This window comes from Dicentrarchus labrax, unplaced genomic scaffold (genome assembly GCF_905237075.1).
Source record: "Dicentrarchus labrax unplaced genomic scaffold, dlabrax2021, whole genome shotgun sequence".
Classification (NCBI taxonomy): domain Eukaryota; kingdom Metazoa; phylum Chordata; class Actinopteri; family Moronidae; genus Dicentrarchus; species Dicentrarchus labrax.
The window spans coordinates 12021408-12046729 of NW_026136718.1; the positions used below are offsets into that span (position 1 = coordinate 12021408).

Genomic DNA, 25322 nt, shown 5'->3' on the forward strand with positions numbered 1-25322 from the left:
GCATATGTTGAACAAGGTATTCGATTATATAAACTCTGAAAAAGTCAGATTCTAGTCATATGAAACCTGAATCCAAAACTTAAAAATATCAGCGAATGGCATGTCCAGCTTTTTCCACTTATCACAGAACAGCTTTGAATCTAATGCCATTGTCCTTAAATTAGTCAACAAAAAGTCTTGCAACATTTATTTGTGTCAAAAACATTATTTTCATACAGCTTTTTTCACTGATTTGATGTAAAGAAATTATATCTATGAGTCTTTAGTCAATTTTCCATGAGAAAAGCATCAGATATACTGTAAGTCCTACCAACTTTATTTTATTGACGTTTTTAGCACTGTTCATACCCATGTGTTTCAGAAAATATCATATGTTTTATTGTACTGAATCTTTTACTGACCCCTTTCTTAACAGGTTTTCTGTAGCCCCCACTTTCACCTCCCCCTGCATCTTCACATTCTTTTTTTCCCCGCTGTGCACCACTCACTAAATTCTGTTTAATGCTTTACGACTTTTCTCTGCTGCTCATTCCTCTGCCTAAAATACTACGTGTGCTGTCCCAGAGCCCTTCCCCTTAGTCTTCCGGGGAGGGACCAACTGTGCAAAAAGGAAGAGCGACTGTAGGGCGAGAGATGAGTATCTAAGCTGCTGCAGCAGGAGCTGGGGGAAGGGAGAGGAGATAATCGGGGGTTACTGTTAACAGTCTGCTGTAGGAATTTGTGTTGGACTTTTCTTCCATGAGACTTTGCATATGTGACATGCTTTCTGTGGTAATTTTTTGTGTTTTCATTACTAATGTTGCAAGATGATTTGGATGAAGTAGCGCACACTTCCCAACTGAGAGTATTGGTCCTTGAAAGAACTTGTTGTGGTAAGACAAACTTTTTTAAATTTGTCAATATTAAATTATACCTGGAATGTATCATTTAGCATAAATAGGAGGAACCCAAACAAATATGTAATGAGCAATGATTTTACATAATAAGGACTTGGGTTATGAAATTTGTATGTTGTTATGCAGAAAAATGTTTGTTATTCTAGGCTTTTTTTGCAACTTTAATTAGTTTAGTTAAGTTTTGTTTCTACTGATGTGAAATGTCCCCTGTAATTTAAACATAGTTTCAACAAATGGTTAACTTCTCATCTTCATCATTGCTGATTAAATATGGACAAACACAGACTTGTGATTATTATAATGCAATGATAGAATATTGTTTGTACACTAAAATTTCAAAGAGTAATCAATTCAAACTCTTCCAAACTCTAGTTTTGGGAAAATGAGCTGAACAACAAAGGGTTTACCTGAACATATAATGGGTAACTCACTTGGGCACTATCCCTGGTATTGTAGTAATGTGGTTCCTGTGTTGTTCTCTGGGTAATACATGGCACTAACATTGGCCAGGCTTCATGAATCAGCACCCACTGATGGTGCACATGAAAATACAGAGGCTGAGTCAGCAAACACCCTCGCAGTCCATGCTGTGTCCACAGGAATGAAAAACACTATCACCTCAAATCTACCCGCTAATCTTTTCAACTCTAGGCGTCTATTATTACTTATTACTATTCTGGGCTTTTATTTGAAATAATGAATTATAAAAAGTCCCAGTTTAACCCGCAGGCTGTGAAAGTTTCGGTTTTATTTGTTTACTTCACTGTGAGCACAATGCCCAAACCACTTCACTGGCTGAGGAAATGCAAAAGAATTTGGCTTGGTGACAGGGAGCCAGATTACTTTGAGTTGTTCTTTTTTTTATTAGCCTCTCCCCCATATGTATTGCTCACTTTCACGTGCATTTGCGTTTTTGCCGTGATAAATGAACCATAATTACAGTGACTAATGTTTTGCAGCACAAACAAATATGATCTTGCGCATTCTGCATTCTCCATAACAAGTTTTGATTATGATGTGTTTCTGTGGTGTCCCATTAGTTTGAATTGGAAACCATTGGACTGCCTCAGTGAAGTAATTTTGAATATGACTTATTGATTTTGGACACTAACAGGCACTTTTGGCTAATGGTACACTAAGAAGGTCTTCAGGGTCACGTAAGAGCTGGCGCCAAGCACCGCCTGTCTCATCCTAGTATTCTCTTCTCGAATCACTTGATAATAGTGTAATTTGCTTTTAGTGGCAGATCCAAAGGTTTCTCTTAATTGGTGTATCTTTACATTTTCTGCCTTTTGGAAAAATGTGACAATTACCAAAAAAAAACCTGCTGTCGAGGCTATTGGGTATTGTGACTCATGGAATAACAAACTTATACCATTATACTGTGCTATCAAGTCAAAGATAAGATTTCTTTCTCCTGAAGTATTTATAAACAAGCACAAATTGGCAATTGCTGTAACCGCATGCATCACTGTGTTCATGCTGCGGTCACATTATGTCCCAGCATGGCATATGTAGAGCTTTTTTGTTTTCATTTTTTACCTTGTAAACTACCAGTGTGTGCTACATCAGGCATGTGAAAATGTGCAATCCAGCAATACACAATTGCATCTTCAAACATAATTTTGTATTGTGCAAAAAGCTGCCTACAAAAAAAAGTTTGTTCTTCACTTTTAGTTTAGTTCAGTTTAAAACAAAGATTATAGGAAATATATATGGGAGCCGTCATAAGTGTAGGTCCAAAATGACAATATAGCAAATAAAATGACAGATTGTGGTGGTGAAGTCAACTAAAGAAATATAGTTTGTGCTGCATGTGCATACTTCTTAATTGCAAACTTGCTTTCAGTTTTATTCTGACCCATATTTTTGTCACTATCAGCACATTTCCTTTCTGTGTTCTCTTTCTCTTCTTTATCGACCCAATCTGTTTGCTTCTTTTAAGTTTTATTGTATCTTGAAAAACATAAAGACACACTGACTTTACACCTTGTGTGCACTGATAAAATCTGTGTACGAATGTTTACAGGAAGTTAAACCCATAGTTTGATATGATCAGCATGGTAACTACTGTATGTTGCTCCACCTACTTAATAGTGATAAAGTATCTTACAAGTATCAGGTAACATCAGATTATATTGTATGGGTTTATTTGAAGGTTCATTTTTGAGAGATAACATCATGGGATTTCCTGTTTATTGCATTTTATTTCAGGATGATACAAATATCCCTAAGATATGCCATTAAATACATATTTTGTTTAAGGAAAATTATGATTATTTGTTTATCATATTGAATTTCACTTTAAGTATTTCCACTCTGCTTGAGTATCATACAATCTGCCTAAATGACAGGCAGTATATTGGGGACAGACCACTAGGGACAACATCATAGCCTGATTGTGACAATATTTGTTTATTTCCTGTTTGTGTCTCTGTCAGTACTGTTCACATAACTGCATTTCCTGCCAGGATAGGCCATCTTCCGGTCTCTGTGTCACTCTCTCCATCTCTGTCCCATGCTGTCACTGTCTGTTTGTGTGGATGTTATGTATGTGCTGTTTCTGAGCTGTTACATTGACTTTATAGGGTTTATATGGCCATTTCAAAAATGCACTCACTGGGTGCCCGTTTAGCTCAGTTGGTAGAGCTGGCGTCCCATGTACTGAGGCTGAGTCCCTGCTTCAGCGGCCCAGGGTTCAAATCTGACCTGCGCCCCTTTGCTGCGTGTCATCCCCTCTCTCTGTCCCCCTTTCCTGTCTACCTTCAGCTGTCACTATCAAGAAAAAAAAAAGGCAATAAAAGCCCCCAAAAATACCTTTAAAAAAAAGTGAACTCACAATTACTCCCAGATGCTTTGGATTAAAACATACGTTTTTACAGGGTAATTCTCTTTCGTGAGAATCTAGGTCCTATTTTGGTCATTTTAGTAATGATTTTCATTGATAATATGGTACATACCAAGTAAATTCAAACAAAACATCGCTGCATCACTAAAGAGATATCAGATAGGGTAAACAAACAAGAGCAGTCACATAATCAGACAGAGAAAGTGAAAACAAAGGAAAATGGTGAAATAATTAGAGAAACTGCCCTTTGTAACCATCCATCACAGTTCACAGCCCAATTTCATCCTTTAACATTGATTTGCTGTAGTTGTGCTAACATTTTGGGTGTAATCACTTTGCAAATGAAGTGTACACAAGGGTAAACAGGAATGTACTGCTACACTTTCCGGTGAAAGTTGCTACATTTGAAGTGCAACAAAGCCAGCCCAACTCTTGCAGTAGCTGGCCAGTTTTTTGTGTTGCTCTTTCCCTTTGCTCATTTCATTTGTATTGTGTTTCAGTTTATTTTTAATATTCTGAAAAGCTAAATTTCCCATTATGTCTTGAAATTTAACTGTTCTCTTTTTACTTTTGAGGATGAAGAATTAATTGAAATCCCGTATACTGGCACTGTATCTCCGAGTCATCTGAAATCAACGACCCATCACCAGCTTACCACCATGAATGCCTCAGCCAACAACACCCCACTCTGCTACTCCCTCAGGAGTCCTCCATTCAAGTACCTCCCCAACATTGCCTCGGCATACTACTCATCCATCTTTGGCACTTTGGGTCTCATCTCCAATCTCATCGCCTTCATAGTTCTCCTCAAGTCCTTCCAGCGAACACAAAGCCGCTCACGCTCCTTTTTCCTGATCTTCCTGGGTGGCCTGGTAGTCACTGACTTCATGGGTCTTCTGGTCACTGGCTCCATCGTGATCTCCTTCCATGTTACGCACTTTAATTGGCGCAAGTTAGATCCGAACTGCCACTTCTGCAACTTCATGGGCATGTCCATGGTCTTCTATGGACTGTGCCCACTGCTGCTTGGTGCTGCCATGGCCGTGGAGCGATTCATTGGTATCAACCGTCCATTTGCACGCTCCACCAGCATGCCCAAGAAAAGGACAGTCTCCATGGTGCTGATGGTGTGGCTGATCGCCGGCTCCATATCAATGCTGCCCATAACAGGCATTGGGAGCTACCACATGCAGATACCCGGCTCCTGGTGTTTTTTAAACATCAGCTCTGATGGAAATGACATGGCCTTCTCCTTGCTCTTCTCTCTGGTTGGGCTGATATGCATTGCTGTGTCATTTTTGCTGAACACAGTGAGCGTTGTGACCCTGATCAAGGTGTGCTGTGGACAGAACAGGCACCAGCGCCGCAGAGATCATGAAGTGGAGATGATGGTTCAGCTCATCCTCATTATGGTCATTGCTTCTATCTGCTGGTGCCCCCTCCTGGTGAGTTTGCCCATTTGGAATAAATAATATGTATATAGGTCTGGTTTTATGGAAAAATGGTAAAGAGACAATGAAAAGGCGACTTCTGCACTGTGAGAGTAACATAACAGTGTCGAAATCTGAGGTCCTGGTTCAGTGAGTTGCATTTGTTAGGATCACACTGAGATAACCTTTGCAGTATGTAGCAACACGACTCATTCACTTCATAAAAGTTTGAACTTCTCCTTAAAAGGCTGCAGGGGAAGCACTTACACTTTTGTTAATTCAAGAAACAATAGTTTTTCTTTAACCCAGTCAATTTACCATTGTAACCAACATCTACATTTAATTTGGGTAAATATATGTCTAGACTTAGTGTATCTATATTAAAAAATTTAAGTTGGCTCCCTGGTAGCTCACCTGGTCCCACACGTGTCCCACATATCACACTGGGTTTGAATCCAGCCTTCTGCACCTTCCATGTAGGCTACAGTAATACTCTAATTTCTACAAAAAAACAAATGTGTGTGGACTATATTTTTCTGAGGATCCCTTAACCAACCAACACAAAGATATAGAATAAATAAAGTACTGAGCTTACTGTTAAGCTTCTATGGTCCAGTACTCTACAGGAAGGACTCTAGCCTGTAGAAAGTATTAATGAAAGTCACCTACGATGGTTGTTGACTGGAAGTTAAACATTTTGGAAGTTAAAAATACATCAAATATATCACATATAATATATAATATATGATACTGAAAATCACTCAGTATGGCTGTCCAGTAAATTATGGGTTTCTCAGGTATCACCTAACCCTTGTCTATCCAGCTCTTGTTATCTGTGTTGCCCTTCAACTGTTTGAACCATAATAAGACATCCCAAGGTCCTAAGCTCCTTTTCTCTGCTTTCCCTCTATATGCTTCATTTCTCCCTTGCAATGCAGCTTCCTCAGTAGCAGATATAAAAGCTTTATGGTCTTACCCTGGATCAGAGAGCACCTTAACGCCTTAGCAGAGATAATACATCTCAGCCAAATAAGCATGAAATCTTTGCCTTTAAAGGAATTTTCCAGGTTACAACTTGGAATTTACTTTTGTAGGTCCAACAATTGGTTCTGTCAGTTATAACATTGCACTCACCAATGTAAAACATCAAAACAAACAGTCATACATGTTGAAAACGAACCCCTAGGTTAGCCAATTTATTCGTAAAGAAAATTACGCAAAAGATAATTGTAGAAGCAACATGAAGAATTTATTCCAATCTTCTTAATAATCACCCTCTTTTTTGTCCATCCTTCCGAAGAACTGATTGAGGGGGACGGAAAGCTTTGATAACTTTATGAAAGTCTTTGTTTTTGTTAATATAAACAACACTGTCCTTTCTGATACTACCACTAGGAGTTGCCAATGTCAAAACTTAAATTCTAAATGTAGGGAAATTTAACACATCAGAGTAAGAAATAGAAGGGAAAGCTACCTGACAACATATTTTTCTGTAGTTCTGTCTAACCTCAGTTGTGTGACACCCTGCACAGATATATATTCTGATCAGCGTGGTGACTTCGGGTCGTGTAAACCAGGAAATTGTTTTGTTCTACATACGAATGGCCACCTGCAATCAGATATTTGACCCCTGGATATACATCATGTTTCAAGTGTCCCGAATAAGGCGAGTAAAACGTAAAACATAAAAACCTTTAAAGGTTATAAAAATAACCCAGCTTCCCATAGCAACTGCTCACTCCCATCATAACCTCTGCATGTCCTAAACTGAATGAAACCCTTGGATGGACTCATTTGAACATCACTTACAAACCAAGCTCAAAGTATGATTGGGAGCATGTTTCATAGTGCAGCCACTGTCCCATCTTGGTTTTGCTGCTGCTATGTATGTATGTCTAGTCCACTTTATCAGTTTCAGCCTATTATGATGTTTGTTTATAGCCCTTGTGTCTTGCTTTCATTTCCTGAAATTAACACAGATGGTTTGCAAAAGCTTAACCCGGATAGCTTAATGCACATTGTAGTTTTATTAGTTACTCAAATACTTCTTCGAAGCAGAGCTGCAGAAATCCTTACAGATAATTGATACACACTGAGAAAGTTGTTCATGCTCATTAATTATAATGCTACTAAAAAATTCAACCCAGCTACAGTGACTTATGCACCTATCAAGCCTATTTGGCACTCAGAGCTTGAAATAAACAATGAATGCTACCTTCAGTGAAACTAGAGGTTAGCCACCAAGCTAACTTCCACCCTGGAAATGTGTGATTCTTTGCACGTATCAGTCTTTGGAGTACCTCTGCCTCTGAGAAAAGTTTGTCTAACAAAAACCGTGGTTTGCACTTACTCATCTCAACACATGCATGCAACATTATGAAGTGAATTAAGGTAGTTGTTTTCCTTGCACTTTCTAAATGTAAACCAACAGGAGAACAGTTTTATTTTACACCAGTTGGACTTGGAACAGAAACCAGAACGAGTCAATTTGTCATTCCTAAAGGACCTTGTTAGCATGTTTTGCCTTCACAAGAGAATGTTGGGCGAATGCTAATAAGGCTGTCTGACATAAAATGTTGCAGCTTAACTAAAGCAGGGGGATAATTGTGTTGCAGCAGCTATTGCCTTTGGAGGACCATGGCAAAATTAGCCCAGCCATTCCCTCAGTGGTCTTAACATATATCAATGTGTCTGTGTGTATTTGCAATATTAACCAATTTTATCTGTTCGTCATTTCTAATCCTATCCTTCTCATTCTTTTCAACTATAATTTGCTTCTTTCCTCCCCTGCAACTGTTTGATTTCCTCTCTTTAAACCTACCATCTCATCCATCTCCCTACCACTCCTTTCCTCCATCATTTCCCTCCTGTCTTTACCATCTGTCACTGTCTTTATCCCCACTTCCACCCTCTACCACCAGGTCTTTATTGCACAAACTGTGCTGTCCGGAAGTCACGTCCAGGTCAAATACCTACTGCTATGGATACGCTTCGCCACCTGGAACCAGATCCTGGATCCGTGGGTATACATCCTGTTTCGCAGATCAGTTCTTCAGAGAATCTACCCCCGTCTCAACTGGTCTCGGGGCTCCATCATGACCTTGTATCCATCTTTCAGCGACACCGTCCGCAGGTTCACACGCTCTTCTCTTGGGAGCACCCTGGGCTCAGATGAAACAGGAGAGACTGGGAAATCTAATGTACCAGCCATATCTACATCAAACTCAGCACCTCCTTCTCCATGATTGGTTGGATTTGAGTTGTTGTTGCAGTAGACATCATTGAGGTTACAGTATGTGTTGAATGTGTTTTCAAGCTCTTATGAGTTTTTAGGGTAAGCAAGATTGCACCAATAATTTGAAAAGATTGAATCTTGTTATTTCATTGTGTACCACTAAAATATTTAGCAGTATTAATAGCAATGACACTTTAATTTAGAACAAAGTATAAAGAAAGAGCAGGGGCTGATTGGATACTTACAAAGTATCAAACCTGTAACGACTAGAGCTCTGTTGTCTGCTAAAGCAGCAATCGAATGCACTGCTTTTTCTACACGTACTGCTCCATGATGCTTTTATGATTGGTGTTGCATTGGATAGAGGCACACTGGGGTGCTTTAGCAATTGTTTTAATGTAATACTTCATTCTGGCAGGACCCTTTGGTCAAATGCTCTTGGTGTCACATGAGACCCAGTACTGTTCATGTATTGTTCCCTTCCTAAAAGTATTCACATACCTTGAACTGTTGATCACCAGCGCATCTAACGCTGCAACCTGGCTGATCCTAATCTTGTAGAGGTGTGTAAAAGCAAAGACGCTTTGACTAAAATTAAATATTGCTTCGACGCCAGAGGCATCCTATACACTTTCCATTTTTAGAGTTTATACAATTACATTATGCATGTATTTTCGATCTGTTAAATGTTTTTATAGTGCATGTGCATCAATCCAAACTTTCCAGACCTTGACTTCAGAATCCATGAATCATCTGGTCCAGTCCACATGCTTGGAAAGGAGGATGTTGGAGGTTTCCAGAAGAAAACATTTAAAATAAAAAGAAATAATGTGATTATTGCAACAAATTAATTTGTGAATGTGGACACGGACCCTGAAAATAAGTCTGGCCTTCCAGCAAGTAGTGTTTTTCACTGTCAACTTCAGAAATGTGATGAAAAATGTAACAATATTCCTTTCAGATGTATTTTGCTGCATGAAAGGTCATAGTATTTATATAAATAATAAATCATACGTGACATTAGCTATTCATTACTTGAGAAGGTGTAATTGTTGTCAAATGTTGTTGTCAGATTTAAGTTGCCTATCCTCGACAGTGTTATATAATTCTATCATATTTTTATAGTTATATATTACTTGATAAGTAATGTACCACTTTACTGATTACTCACTGTGTCACTGGTGTGTTTTGCCTCTCTTGATTTAAAACTCTAAAACTCTCCTGTCTTAAACAAATCAATTCAAAAATAAATATTTTCTTAACTTCCACTAGTGTCTAGCCATAGAGATAGTTTTGGTTTTAATTGCACAGGTTTTGAGATATCAACCTCTGTGATTTATTCTGATTGGAGGAGAAAGGAAATAATTTGTGCTGCTTAAAACATTCAACAGAAATATGTCTTAAAGTGAGAAAACATGTTAAGTAAGTGCTGAAGGTTAAGTGTAAGTATAAGTGAGGGTAAGTCGGAAAATATTATGTAATTTGGCTGAACTGACCTTTTTAAAACAGGCTTACTCAATTGTCACTTGTCTTTGAATAAGAAAACCAAATCTGGGGAAATTGGATAGTATTAAAGTCCAATATTTCCAGAAAGTATAATTTTCTTATCTAAACTAGTATATGTGTGAGCCTACCTCAGTTTTAGATTTGGAGAATATTATGTAAACATTTCTTAGACCCAAAGTTGCTCAGGGGGTAAAAAATAAAACAGCGCAGAATCATTTATGGGCCTCAGTCCAGTAAAATTCATTTTTTTCATCGAGCAGCTCTGCCTCTCAGAGATGTTTAACTGAGAAGGTGTCAACTGTGAAGGTGTTGGTATTAACAATGAAGAGGGAGTGGGTGATGATTTAGTTGTTGGATAATTCTGTCTGATCATTTGGGCAGTGTAATAATACACACTGTGGCTAAACTGTAATAGAGAATTATGATATTATGATCCAATAATTTATATAATGAAACTGAAACAGCCATTCATTTCTGTTCTTGAGAGCTGCTCACCCAGCCGATCTTGCACATAATTTTCATTATATTATTACTAATATCAGTCGGTCAGAATCTCACTCAATTACCAAAGAAATCACTTAACTGATGATGGGATGGATAATGTGTCTTGCTTTAACTAGACCACTTCAGTGTTATTCAACTGAAAATGAAGTGTAAATGTTGAATTGTGCTTGACTGAAATGGCATGTGATTGTACATAAATAAAAGATTTGGTTTAAAAAAGAAAAGTTTTTTTTTCTTTAACACACACACAAGCTTGACAACTATGATCACAATCTTTTTACTTACAATTTAAACATGTGATTATGTGCCATACATTTTCAGGTCTTCATCAAGAGCTGCAATCATATACAAAGTTGTAAAACAAAAACATCACTATCAGACAAATACTGATGTAGCTGAAAGAGTGTAGCCAGAATGAGTGAAGTCAAATCAAACTACATTTTGAAATTTGGCAGGTCAGTGTTTACTTGCTTACATGTATAAAAAGTGACTTTATACATTGTTCACATTGTTCGGGTGAGCCAGAAAACATATAACTGTCAAAATCCAACATATAGTATGATGTTTTATTTTCTTTTTACAGTAAATACTCTCCAATGCAGAGACAGAAAGAGAACGCAGCACATTGAAACTAAGAACAGGGATACTGAAGATACTGATCCAGTATATTTACAATCTGTCTTTGAAACAAACCAAAACTGTTTCCTTTGAACTTGTGGCAAAAAAAGTGGGAAGCAAATGAATATGTTACACAGTGTTATTTTAACTGTTATTAGTGCATGATCATGAAGATCTCTCTTCATTATTTCAAGGCAAAATATCTGCAGGGAACTTTTTTATTTATTTATTGTGGGAAGTTATGGGCTTGGATCCTTTTGACAGTAACCACCATGTGGGAAAATGTGATTTGCAGCTGGAACCTTGTTGTTCCCAGATGATTCCATTTTTATGACAATTTTGATTAATGTCCTAAAAACATTTTTTTTTAGTTAAGTCACATCAGTCACTTACTTGGAGTACTAACAATATTTAACTTGAAATTTATTTTTTGAAGTTCTATTTGCACTGGGGCCCTTTGGTTATTTTGAAAAAGGTAAACCAGTACAAACATTTTATAATTTATAAAACATCCACGTAAATCTTTAACTTTTATAGGGTATTGGTAATGGAGAAGCCGGCTAATACATTCTGACTCTGGGATGACCCAAAAGTGTTTCCTTGTTCCTGTTTTTCCTGGCGGGACTTCATCAGAGGAAAAGGGTCTTGCTTATCTAATTTCCTTGATTCCTAGTTGACTAGCTCATTGTCCACTGTTACGCAGTTTCCTGACCCAGTGCTTACATTAAAAAATGGTGTATATGTATAGGGATAGATACACCCTAAAGATTCATTTCAATCTTTGATTTCAATGCAAATGTATTTAAAGGCTATTTTCTGTGTTTTGTGTTTATTGTAAAGATTTAAGATCAAGAGTGATGACCTGCTCATGGGGAAATTAACTAACCAAGTAATTGCACTCCCTGTCACATTTTAACCTGTTAAAACCCACCTATTCAGTTCTATTCTATACAGGTGTGGTTGGGTTAGGAGCAGAGTTATCTGGATCTTAAGAGGTTAAATGGATTGTTAAAAATAATTAGGACTGGGAAGGCATCATTTAAAACGTTTGCACATTATTTTTTCTCAGAGAACAGAGGCCTCTCTCTCTCTCTCTCTCTCTCTCTCTCTCTCTCTCTCTCTCTCTCTCTCTATCTATCTATCTATCCATCTATCTATCTATCTATCTATCTATCTATCTATCTATCTATCTATCTATCTATCTATCTATCTATCTATCTATCTATCTATCTATCTATCTTCTCTCATGTATATAGCAAATATCTAAATTCTACCATTCTTGACGTCTCCAATAGCTCCCCATACATCAAACAAAAACACATCAGGGAAAGCAAAATCTCCCAGAACTGAGTCCAAGGCTTCTGCAAAGTCGTCTGGGTTCTTCTTGTCTTTGCCTGCTTCCACTATGGTGGTTGCTGCAGAAAAGAAGTGATGGGAGAGATTTGAACCAATCCAGGGTTAACTGTTAATAACTACTGCCAAAGTTTTCTTTCTCAGCAGCCGAGGCCAAAACAACAGGCACTATGCATTCATAGAGGACCTACTCTAGTCTTTTGCCTCATAAAATTGGGCATTTACATGACAAAACGAGACAAAAACCTAGTTTACTGTTATTCAGAAATATCTCCTTTTAAGGTGTTAATTGTAAAGGGTAGCCTTTTCACAAGATACCAACAAAAATGGAAAAACATACAGATGCAAGTAAATATGTGAAACAGAGTTATTTTAACATTGTTTATTTTAATTTTTCTTAAGAAACACCCGCGCTGCAAATTCTGTTTAATTTGACAGAAGCATATGATGACAAATTTCCCTTGAATGGGTCTGGGGATTTGGATTTAACCACGCTGATGTCAAGTTACACAGCCATTAATATACTGTGGGATACACTGAGACAACCAAACACATTCTTATGGAATAAATTACAAGCAAACAGCAAAGGTAAGAGCAGATTAAGAAATCATCAACCTATTTTAAATAAGGTCTGAACAGGCAAATGACCATTTGGAAATCAGGCCATTGCCCTTGGAAGTCTGGGAAAGGGCAAATTCATATCACTGACAATGTTAAGTATGTGTCCCACTCAAATTCCTGATGTATCCAAGGACCTTCGGCATAAACTACTTTTCTTTTAAATTTTTCAGTTGTTGATATATTCAGTAGGAATGAATGCAAATAGCCCACAAATGTTTTCAATTACTTTGTATTTCTGGTTACAATACTGTTGAAGACCAAGAGGTTGTAGTAAATTTACCATGAGTTATATTTGTCTGTCAAATTCATTATTGCAGATTATTCTCTTGGGGTTGTCTCAAAAATGCAGCAACTCACCAAAATAGGTACACATACAAAAAACTAAACTACAGTACATTAAAAAACACTCCCAACAGCCCCTGGAGGCACACATCATCAACATAGATGATTTGGGGTGAGTATTTGAGAAGGAATTTATTTTCCCATACTCCATCCCAGGGTTAAAGTTGGGTCTCTATCCCAGCATGCAGCACCAAGGACAGTTTGCTAGTCTATTACAGCCCACAGTAAACACTGACGCCTAGGTTTGTGTGTGAACATCCATTCAGCAATGGCTCGCTTCCTTACTTCTAAACGTGGCTATAAGATTGATGTCTATTTTAAGGACAGAAGTGTTATGTGGGTGGTCTTACCCAGCTCCAGATCTCTGATGCCCATGTAGCTCTCCAGCAGGTCATCCACTTTCTTTGTGGCCTGTTCTTCAAACTCATTCTGCTGGCAGAGCACACAGGAAAATACAGAGGTGTTAGTGGAAATTTTGTGGTGGTCATGCTCTAAATATGGTGATATAAACTCTGTGAGAGCATATCTTCTCCCGCCGAGGGCTATTGTTTATCACTTATCTTTATGTTATATAAATATATCAAAGTGTATAGGTGATAAAATTGAGTATTGCTGGTAGGCCTTAACTGATAACTGCTTGCAGTGAATCTTTTCAACCTCCAAACTTTCTACAAGGATGTGGTCTGAGTTCATAGTTCAATGTCATGTGAAACATCCTGCATTGAAGTATAGGAAGTAAGAATAACTTGTGTGCAGAGGTCGCTTCCGACTAAGCTGAGAGACATTGTTCAATAAGGAATAACGGATATTGTGTGACTGTGCGTCTGCTTGCTAGTTTACATGTGACCGGAGTCAGATGGGGGTGTTCAGTTCAGTTCAGTTCATTTCATCAAAAAAACTGAAATCATTTTCAATACATGATAAAAACAATCTAATCAACTGTAAACAAAATCTCAATTAACTCTGTGGTGTTTTTGTTTGTCTGTGCATATATGTGTATACATGTCGCAATCTGAGTACATAAGGAAATGAAACAGTCATTGTCCAGCAGAGCGTGTGAAACTCACCACTTCCTGAACTGTTGCAGCACCCTTGGAACGAAGACGCAGAGTCTCCCTCCCGTTCACCATCTTTCCCTCATTAGATTTTGGCGCTCTGGTCCTCATTCCAATCATGTCTGACCACACGAACACAAACAGGATAATAACAATTCATCAAATTAAAGAGACAAGAGGTTTTTTTTTTTAATTGGTTGTGATATGCTGTTTTTACACAGTGCTGTTGGTCCCAGTGGTCACCTGTGTTCCTGTTCAACCATTGTGGCTCTCATTGCTGACTACCATGGTTTTATTCAATCATTTCCCAAGAAACTGCAGTGTGACCAGAAACCAAAACTGTAGCCGAATGGTTACAGCTCATACAGCATGGCCACCGCAACCTCGCCGTTTAGATTCCAGCCAGCAACCTTTGTTACAAGTCTTACCCGTCTCTTTTCCCTCTTTCCTGTCTGCCTCTGCCTCTGCTGTCCAATAAAGGCAAAAAATGCCAAATAATAATATTGGCTACAGTTAAACAAATACTTTTTTTTATAAATAAACATAAAAAAGCAACCCCAATTTACATTCCCTTGTTCTGATGTGTACTTCTTTTTTTTTTTTACAAACTCTTCAACTATTTATAACTGTACAGACTACCTATGAACACCCCACTACTGCTGCTAGTTCTAAAACATGAAATAATATTATGTCATTTTTTAAGAAGTATGTTGCCTGTGAAGATGTTGGGATGTGAAGGAAGAGTTCTGTAATAGAGTGAATGTGACCCATGGATTTCCAATCACTTAGTTTGTGTTAACAGTAAAGTTGCTGACTGTGAATCAGCTGCTCACATCTGCAGGAAAATATTACCACATTATCATGCCCCTTGTAGATCCCCCCGGGGCCTATATGTAAATGCACATCTGTATTCAGTATTGTCACAGATTCCAAAAGGGGAATTAAACTCTTTCCTGTGTCAGAGGTCAGCATCAGCTATGTCATTAATGTACTTACATATACATAATGCTTGTGACTGATTCTCAGGGAGCAACTGCTGTTTTTCCTTCTGCGAGTTATTTCATGTGAACTGACATGATATATATACAGTCTTTGACCAGATCATCTCAATATTTGTAGAAAAGTGACATTAGACCTAATTCTCACACATGCTGGTCATTGGAGCTGGAGTTTGTATGAGCCACTTGTACACCTGTATTTTTAATTGGGACTTACGGTAGTTGCTGACTGAATTGCTGCACCCTCAGTTAAAAACACTGTTTTTCAACATGTGCATATGCAGAATGTACAATTGCAACTGCATATCAATTGTTAAAGTGAATGACAATAAGGTTGTGTCTTGAATTATGAATGCAAATTACTCTCACTCTGTGCACCACCATACTATTCTCTTTGGTTGACATTTAGGGCCATAATGAAGTCCCCGCTCTGTTACATTCAGGATTGTAATTAGTGTTATAAATCATTTTACACGTGAAATCTAATTCAAAGATTTAATTTAAATCCAAGAAAATTATGATTGGCAGGTTTATATAGCGAAATAAGGGGATATCTTTCTGCTCTACTGCTACTCATGTTTAACTGTAGACAAAGCTACTGCATTTACCTCAAATGATATCACTTCCAAAACCAGGTTGTGGTTTAATAATGCACTCGTTTTTTTAGCTGGACTAGCTTTTAGTTGAACTTGACTAAATGTATGGTTGAATTTGAACATCTACAGTTCTGTGACAACTGAGCAAACACAGTCTGTGGATATAAAGTGAAAGGAGTGTGTAATTGGACCTTAAGATGTTGCTGTTTCTCAGTACAATAAGATGATACTGATTGTTAACAGGAGGTCAGTCAGTAGACCATGGATATAGTTTCCTGTCTGATAAGTGAGGTTGTGGAGGGCTGGGCTCCAATCTGCTTTATCCATTTAGAAAAGGAAACTTCCTTATTTCCTCTCCAGGTTCTAAACAAGATGAAATAAATAACCACGTATTGTACTCTTCATAGGTGAAACATTTATTGGAAGGGAAAAGAGAGCAGGACATCATGGTGAAAGAGACTATCCTGAAAAAACGTTGAAAACATGAAAGGTTTCTGTTTGGAAGAGCAAATGATCATCAACAAGAGGCTTGAGATTAAATACATTTCTCAGATCATAACTAATATTTCTCTAAACACATGTAAATACAAATGTCCGTGTCAGTGACTTGATTTTGAGCAGGTCACTGTTACTCAATGAATTTGTTCAACTATTTTTATTCCTGGCAGATAAAAGGCTGAAATGTAAATAAAAGTGCCTTCCAGGTTCTCTAGCAACAGGGAATGTACAACAAGTACATTTGGATCAAATATTTAGAGTTTCTTTTGGCTCTGACTGCTGTGTGACTGCAAAGCTTATGAAAAATGTACGTACCATGCGCTCTCTCGCTCTCTTTCTCTGTTAGTGTTTTCATCACATTGGACTAAACAGTGTTCACACTGTCACATTGTGGGGACTTCTTTCCCATGTGCGCATGAAAGTTCAGTCCACATAAGGTTGACTGTTTATTTTTGGGATTTGGTTTTGCTGTTAAAGGTTAAATGTTGGGGTTAGGAATGTAGCAGTTGTGGTTGAGGTTAGGGGTAAGCCTCCACGGGGAACGAATGGTCTCACAAGTACAGTAGTAGTATAAGTGTGTGTGTGTATGTGTGTGTGTGTGTGTGTGTGTGTGTGTGTGTGTGTGTGTGTGCGTGTGTGTTCTTGCTTGTGGAGGGTGCTTCCAGGTTGTTTCTGTATTCCTTTAAAAGGTTTGCTTCATTCATCCTGCATGTCTTATGGCTAGAGTTGAATAATAAACTAAAAACAAACCTTAAAATATTAAAATGTATGGCTGTGTCCACTTTTCTGAAGAGCCTTGGTTTCTCCTGTGGATGCAATGGGATTAAAAATCCCTCAAAGCCATTTTAATTTGGTCTGTACATGACTGAGAATGAAAACGTATCAAGTAACTGTAGTAACTCAATTTAAAGAGTCAATTTCCAAAGTGCTGCATATTGATTTTGTTTAGACAAAACCCATTACAAGAGTAATTTCTCTGTATCGCAGAGTCAATCTATAAACAAGAACTGAATTAACTTGCAACTATTCATTTTGTTTCTGTGTAGCAAACACTTTTTCGAAGTATAGATATCTTGTTTGATAGTTTATTTGATTATTAAAATAAAAACTTTACAAAGCCAAAGAGTGTACAAGATCCTTCAGACTGAGGCTCTGCCATGATACTGGTCAATTAGTTGTTGATGCTGAGTTTAACAACTTTTCCAGGCTCATTGGCATATAGCCCAAAAAAATGTCCCTGTGTCCTCTTCCTGTTTTGCTGATTAGAAAGTAGTGGGAATGCTGGAGTCTGTCAACCACTGGGGACAGCAAGAATCTGCTGCTGGCAATATATAATCAATGTTAAACGGCACTGTTATAAATCACAGCCAAGACATACTTTTGCCTCCTATCTGTGCTGAGAGCTTATGATAGTAGTTTGTTGTTTTTTCCTGTCCCTTATTCATGTGTTTTTTCTTCCTGGTTCTCAGTACCAGGAGCCTGCTGGTTTTCTTTCTATCATTTAATTTAAGAAGTGGATTTATACAACAACATTTTTTGTCCAAATCCGTGCAAAGACTACAAAGCATTACTGCTATCAGTGCACAAACCCAGCAGTGGCTTGCTCCAGATGTAGAAATGTGCTACAAGATAAACCCCAGCTGTGAATAATATATTTGCCTTCAACCACCGTTTTTGGTATGTTTAGAACTTAAGAACTAGAATCTTCATCTGTTCTGCACATGACAGTGAAGCACAGTCATCGAGAAATATTTTCCACTCACCAAAAGCCTTCTTGGGCCCCACCAGGCGGAGAGTGAAGGGTATGCCTCTCGGTTGCTCTTTTAGCATCTTAGCCACCTCGTAGTGTCGACACCCTACAATGCTCTGGTCATTGATGGCCTCGATGTGGTCACCAACGCATACTGTCTTCAGCCGGTCTATGGTGCTGCCTTCCTTTATCCTCTGGAAGATATAAATATGAAATTGTCACATGTGAGTAGATGCTTTTTAGGAAACAGAAAAATCTAACAAAAATATTCACTCAGTGTTTCTTTAATTTAGGGATTCTTTTGCAGGTGTCAAGCAACAACAGAAACTTTAGTTTACTGTCTTCAACTTGTTTAAATTTACTGTCTTTCAGCCTGTTTAAGTTTATTGTCTTTCAGCCTGTTTAAGTTTACCGTCCTTCAGCCTGTTTAAGTTTACTGTCTTTCAGCCTGTTTAAGTTTACTGTCCTTTAGTCTTGTTCACCTTGATGAAAGCATATCCAGCTCCATTGTCTGTGATAGTCAGGCCCAATGCATCTTCTGTCTTTGTCACCTCCACCTCCTTGGTCTCTCCTCTGACGTGAGCAAAGATGAAGTCTTCCAGTCCAATCTGCCCGCCCAGTAGCTTCTGCATGTCCACTTTATGAGAGTTGAGGGTGCAGAACAGGATCTGAGGGAAAGAAATAGAAATAGTGAAACATGCAATATAAAGTAATCCAATGCAACGACACCACAATTCAAAAATGATAATGAAAGTTAAATCAACAGCACTCTCAATAAAGATTTAACATTATGAGTTTTGTAATATTTATTATTTGGATATCAAATGATGTCCACCCTCTGTGGTAAACAAGTTAAGAATCAATTAGGTTTTGTTTTTGGTGGTGATACTGTATGAATTTTCTTGTAAAACAGTTTAGAAAAATATTTATTTAATTTGAATTTTAACTTTAACTTTGTTGCAACATATGTCTAAATAAAGATAAAGCATTTTTGTTGTACAAAAAAATAAAACACCAATTAAAACATATTTTATTGTCTCTAAAAAGATCACGTGTCAGCTAAAAATCTGAATAAAATGTGATACAGAAGGCAAGTTTTTAGTAATAATGTACAATTTAAAGGCCTCAAAGAGGAAAAACATTTACCAATCAACAATACAAACAGTATTTTTATGTGATACCAAATTAAAAGTCTGATTGAAAAATTACATTTATTGTTAAATTGGAAATTTGCTTCAACTTTCTTCAAAATTTGCTTTTGGTGAAAACTTGGATGTAATTGTTATAAACATTGATTGATCATACAAAGAAACTTACTTTTTATAAAACAAATGAAATTTCCTTGTAATTTACGAGGCATGTGATTATAGTTTCTGTGGCATTCCCTGGTGTTTCATTTTCCTACTCCTGTTATATTACATCATTTCAAAGCAAGTTCCTCCAATTGTGCTGTATAGAGATTAAACAGCAGAGGGCAGTAGAGTCAAATTATTTGATTTTGCTATTGTGGCCATTTTGTCATGAGCCATGCATGCGTTAACTCATAGAGAGCCACATATATATATATATATATATATATATATATATATATATATAAATATTTAAAAATGCACCCAGACAACTTGATTAGACATTTGTTTTAGGAGTCATGCTTGTTTTCAAAGGTTAGTGGTTGAATTAAGAGTGTGTCATGAAACAATATTAAGTGGATAATGGTAAATCTACACTTGGGAAGAAGAACTTTTCAGCCATGTATTGGAGCAAAGAACATTTGCAAATTTTATATGAACACGTGACTCTCTCATAAAATCTCTTCAAACTCTAGGCTACACTTTTTTATCCTAATTTATTTATTTATAGTTTATAACTATAATTGTCTTTGTTTTTAAAATAGCTTTTGTTTTTGCCAAATCTGCCCATATCTTCTGAAACCTGAAGTTAAAGTTTAACTTTCACTTCCATAATGTAATTCAAGATAACCTGTGAACTGTTATCTCACTTGAATTACTTCCTGTTAGATATTGCTTAGAGTAATTCTCCTGGCAAAGGAAATATATTGACTGCAGTTCAAGGTCTTCTTTGGCATCAAGCTGTACTGTAACTTTATGCTGCCACAGAAGGTCAAGGAAACTGCTGTTCTCCTCACTATCACTACCCTATTGCCTGATATTTCCCATAGAAAGTTTTGTAACTAGAAATCTGACTGCAGTTCAAGGTTGTGTAGATATACAGGTTGTTAAATCAAATAATAATTAAATAATATCTGATTTTGGAACAAAACAGCACAGAATTAGAGACCAGAAAAACCCAAGGAAACCCTCCGGTTGTTTATAGTTCTAGTCTTTGTATTAGTCTTCATATGAGCTAAAAAGTAACACACAAACTTAAAAGGCTCAAAGTCTGAGATTTATAATTATTATTTATTGTTATGTATTTCTTGCAATGTAAGGAGCCAACCCTTGCATTGTTTACTATTAATAGTAATCTATCCGACCGTTATCTAAACTGCTTATTCTTCTCAGGATCACTGGAGATTATCCCAGCACAGGCTGGGCAACGTATGCCCTGGACAGCTGAGCCAAGCTACCACATGGCTAACATACATGAGAAGACAAACACATTAACAGGAATTTCTAGTTTCTAATGGAGGGAGGAGTTTCTAATTCAAATGGACAAAAGCTCCTGAGAGTTACATACACAGGACACACAAACTCCACATAAGACCACACACAGCTAGCAGACAGGACATCCTTGCTGTGTGTAAGTAGACAGAACCCTAACCCTAACCAACCATGCTGCCCTGTTGTAATCTAACAATATCAAGTACTACCTCTGTTGCACTCATTATAAGTGATTCTGGATTGTAAGATAAATGTTTTCGTTGAAAGCGTCATATTAAAAGATGAAAAAAAGTGATCGGTCAGGAGTGTAAGTGTACTCATTATTGTAGTGTAATAACCTCTGTTGGCAGCAGTGTTCCAAATAGGGGGGGAGCAGGGAGCTCAACTCCCCAGAAAGAGTCATGAGGTCCCTAGAAAGCCTCAATTGAGAAATGTATGGGTGCTCTAAAATATTGTAATTTTTGGTTCTCCTTTTTTTTGTTCTGTATAAATTTATACTTTGTTGTATTTAGAGTATATGTTGGAAAAGTTATCTTAGTTTTTTCATAAGGAAACATAACATTGGAGGCTGTGGGAATGTTCATAATTGTCATGGGAATCAACGTAGTCCTGCTCTGTTTAATAAAGTAACACAACCATAGCCTGTCCATGGAGCGTTGGCATTTTATTGTTTTGCAGTGGAGAGCAATTTAAAAAGACATTGTAGCCGTGAAGCAATTTTCTGTTTCTTTGTTGTCACAGAATAAATATTCTCTGTGTGAATTTACATTAATTGATTGTATATATTTCATGCCAGGTTCATGCATGTGAAACTGTGCAGTACCCTCCCACCCCTCTACCCATAAAAAAATATGGCTCCCCCGAAAGCCACGGTGTAATTCGAACACTGGTTGGCAGTTTCTTTCTAAAATAGACATTCAGCATTTAGGAATTGAATCTTATGTTACATAAAGAAACAGGCCAACAGATTTTACACAATCATGACTAGTAGTTACCTGATAAGATCATCAAGGTTAGTTCCAATGAAATGTACATAGGTGTATATCCCTTCATCTCCACTAGTTTATGTCCAACAGGCATTGATAGGAGAAGCCTTCATGGTGGCCTTCATAATGCTAGTGATAAGTATTAGATAAGTCCAATGTCGAATATTTATTGTTCTGTTGATGATCATGTGTTACCATAATATACCAGAGAAAGCTGAAAAACAGCAGAATACATGCCGACCATCCTTATAAAAAATGTTATAGAGGTTAAACTCTTTTCACAGTTTATCTTTGTAGTGTAATATTGAACTGCACAAACAATAAAGAGCATTTTTAACAATCATCAAAGAAATACTGTTATTCTAGTTGTGAATATACGCTCAATGATTTTATTCACCTCAGTTTAGTTCAGTGAACCAATTTCTGCAGACAAGATGTGCACAAGCACAAGACAGAAAATCGGTTGCCTACACCTAAAGCCCTGCCACAGACTCAACTCAACCATCAATATACTCCTACACATTCATTTGAATCTACTTTTAGTTGCTCTTGATAAATGTCATATAAATGCTTTTCTGAAATAGAAAAGCAAGTGTAGCCATTGCGAGCAGTCTTTCTGTGACACCTGCATGGGAATTAGGGTTAGAGAGACTGTGGACTTTGGTTGTGCTGGTGGTGTGGTTGAGTGTTGAGAGCAGTATCAGGCTGCCAAGTGGTTTGGCTTGCCCTGACCTACTAAAGGTTTAGTGACTAGACCTATTTTCAAGGATTCTGGCTTTGCGAGTAGCTGCCTTCTGTAAATTGACTTCAAACCACACTTTTAACCACCCACTATTAAAAGAAATAAGGTCTAGCTAGGTTGAGCTTGTTAGATGATGTTCACAAATAATTCCATGGCCTGCAGTTATATATCACCTTTTGTATACATGTGAAAAAAAATACATGCAGGTGTCTAATGTGTGAATTTGTTAATAAATAAATAAATAAATAAAAAGGCCTATATGGATGCAATTGTACAACTGCAGGCTGTGTGAAATGACCCTCATTTGCTTCCATTTTCAGCTACACTTGACACAGCATTTGAGTAAATATTGAAGGGTTTTTTAAAATGGGAACACAAAAAGGTCCGCTCACTAGTACTAGTCAGACTATGAAAACTGTTTCCAATAAATTAGTACAGTAATTGTAAATCTGAATATGTAAGGTAATTCTCTGTAATTGTTAAAACAGGTTGAAATCTTGAGGATTTTTGCACCAGTTTACAGTAACTAAGCACCTACCCTCTGTTATTTTACCCTACTTTGTTATTTACCTTCCAAAGCAAACTTCCCATCACCTGGTCTTGTTTTGCTCAAATGTCTCTTCTGTTAATGTAACTTGTTGTTATTTGTACTGACTACATAACATTATCTGGTTATTGGTTTCCATTATTGATCCTGGTCAAGGCCCAGACGAGTACAAAGTATGGCAGACAGTAGTGACGCCAAATGATCTTGTGTAGTGCATCATGGAAAAAAGCCTAGAATAGAAACCTAACACCCATTTGCAGCTGGCCTGTCAGACCACAAATGCAAGAAAGGAATAATACCATTTTTAAAAATCGTTTTTAAATCATTTTCCACAAAGCTGGAAATGTAACTAATTCTCATAATAATGTTTACATTCTGTGTTTGTTTTGTACCTCTGAGGGGGAGATGTGGAACACTTCAGCAATCTTGGCGTACAGCTCCTTCACGTTGGTGAATCCATGGATGCGGCCTGTGGGACTCCCGTGAGCCAGCTGGGTGTGGAAGATGAGCCTAGGTCTTGGGTATTCTGGTGGCCCTGATGGTGGTGGTGAAGGAGGAGGAAGCGGAGGCGCTGTGGGCTCCATACACCCTTGATTCTGGCTCTGGTTCTGGGCCTTCTGCTCCTCCATGGCCTCAGCCCCTGCTGCCTTGGAGTCCTGCGGGCTCATAGCCTCCCCGTTCTGCATCGGGCCCCAGCTCAGGTATGGTCCACTTCTGAGAGGCCTGTTGATGCGCTGCTCTGGCAAAGAGAGAAACTCTGTCCTTCCCCCCGCTTAGCCGACCAACCACCCAACCAACCAGCAACTCAGAGCTTTGGGGTAAAGAGCGCAGATGAATTAGTGATGAGAGTAGCCTTGTAACAGTAGCTGGAAGAGGCCAGCCAGACCCTGCTGGGTAGAAACCCAACACCCTTTGAGTTGGGGATTGTATGTGTTACACCTGAGCCTCTGGCAGCTCACGCATAGAGAACACAAACAAAACACATAAGGTAAAGGCTTCTTCATCTACACACACATGACTAAGACTCTAATCCCCCATATCAGTCTGGCTGCAAGACATGTTGCACACACGACTGAATGTATGAACATCCCTCTGAAGTGTGAAAATGCATAGCTGTAAAATGATTTCCAAAGTGGGACAGTCATAAGATGGCCACAGACAATGTGCCAGTGTTACAGGTAAGATGATATCATTGGGTAGGGAGTAAAGTGCCCCCCATCCCCCCCTTCGCTGCCCTCATTGAATGAAATTGGCTGTTGCTGGGGTGAATCCTTGGTGATGCACTGACCTTTCTGACCTCACAGACAGCCCACAGATACAGAAGATGACATAAAGAGATGTTTAATTCACGTAGGTATTTAGTCCTTCTTATACTGGCAAAGTATTGAAATGTCAGTTTCCTACCTTAGTGTACCCAAATGTGTATACACATAACAGAAAAACCCTTAAAATAATCATAAATAATACAAGATATTTTATTAATGAACTTCTAGAACGGATGATATGCAATAAATTGTGTATCTTCCTGGTATCTATAAGAACAAGAAGATACAAAATGCCTAATGAAACAATTCCTTGTGACAAATAATGGAAAAAGTGCTGTGGTACTGTATAATGTATGATGAGACAAACATTTTTTTCTATATCCTGTATGTGAGAAAGATACAGACAAGAGACATAGATAGCCTGGTAAGGGGATTTCCACTCATCGACCAACCCGAAACTTTAACGGGTGACTTGAGGAACCAATCGATGACACAAAAATGTTTGGCTAACAGTCTGTTTTTCTTGTAAAAAGTGGGTAAACACCCAGACGCTGAAAAGCCATAATTTGATCATGTTTGTCCCACCATGATGATGCGTTGGCCATAACAATTTTATTTGTCGCACTATGTCCCATGTGATCCGTTACTCATGTGCAAATCAGGGAAGCTTTCATGTGAGGACACAAAGAGCTATCTATCTCTCTCTCTCTGTGGATCTGGAAATTCCACAGAAATCACATTTTAAAATGCCAGCTGGGAATGTGTCACCAGCATTGTGATCCCATTATTATTCCCTTCAGACAAAGATTCTTTCCAGTACAGGTATGTATGTTATGTACTTAAACCAATGTCCATGTCCAACATTTCTGAGGTTGAATTTAATTAAATTCTTTCCCATTTGTCACATTGCC

General features: G+C 37.8%; 2 protein-coding genes across 3 annotated transcripts; one reads left to right on the plus strand and one right to left on the minus strand.

The window, feature by feature from the left end:
* Positions 1 to 278: 278 nt before the first annotated feature.
* Positions 279 to 9677, plus strand: tbxa2r (thromboxane A2 receptor). The gene is made up of 3 exons (XM_051377431.1): positions 279 to 872; positions 4320 to 5189; positions 8096 to 9677. The coding sequence occupies exons 2-3, from the start codon at positions 4404 to 4406 to the stop codon at positions 8417 to 8419; spliced, it is 1110 nt and encodes a 369-aa protein (XP_051233391.1). The 5' UTR covers positions 279 to 872; positions 4320 to 4403; the 3' UTR covers positions 8420 to 9677.
* Positions 9678 to 10680: 1003 nt separating this feature from the next.
* Positions 10681 to 23881, minus strand: gipc3 (GIPC PDZ domain containing family, member 3). 2 transcript variants are annotated; one of them, XM_051377434.1, is made up of 6 exons: positions 23539 to 23881; positions 18733 to 18918; positions 18264 to 18444; positions 14421 to 14530; positions 13704 to 13782; positions 10681 to 12452 (listed from the first exon to the last, which is right to left on the minus strand). In XM_051377434.1, the coding sequence occupies exons 1-6, from the start codon at positions 23830 to 23832 to the stop codon at positions 12301 to 12303; spliced, it is 1002 nt and encodes a 333-aa protein (XP_051233394.1). In that variant the 5' UTR covers positions 23833 to 23881; the 3' UTR covers positions 10681 to 12300. The 2 variants fall into 2 exon arrangements, with proteins under 2 accessions (XP_051233394.1, XP_051233393.1); XM_051377433.1 differs by having other exon boundaries at positions 13704 to 13785.
* Positions 23882 to 25322: the final 1441 nt, after the last annotated feature.

What these genes read in the sequence shown, in the direction of transcription:
- gipc3 (XM_051377433.1), bottom strand. Translation starts at nt 23,832, where the DNA reads ATGCAGAACGGGGAGGCTATGAGCCCGCAGGACTCCAAGGCAGCAGGG. An exon ending in TCCACATCTCCCCCTCAGAG is followed by an intron (nt 18,919 to 23,538) that starts GTACAAAACAAA and finishes TCTTTCCCTCAG; the next exon opens with ATCCTGTTCTGCACCCTCAA. An exon ending in CATCAGAGATCTGGAGCTGG is followed by an intron (nt 12,453 to 13,703) that starts GTAAGACCACCC and finishes TCTTTTCTGCAG; the next exon opens with CAACCACCATAGTGGAAGCA.
- tbxa2r (XM_051377431.1), top strand. Translation starts at nt 4,404, where the DNA reads ATGAATGCCTCAGCCAACAACACCCCACTCTGCTACTCCCTCAGGAGT. An exon ending in TCTGCTGGTGCCCCCTCCTG is followed by an intron (nt 5,190 to 8,095) that starts GTGAGTTTGCCC and finishes CTCTACCACCAG; the next exon opens with GTCTTTATTGCACAAACTGT.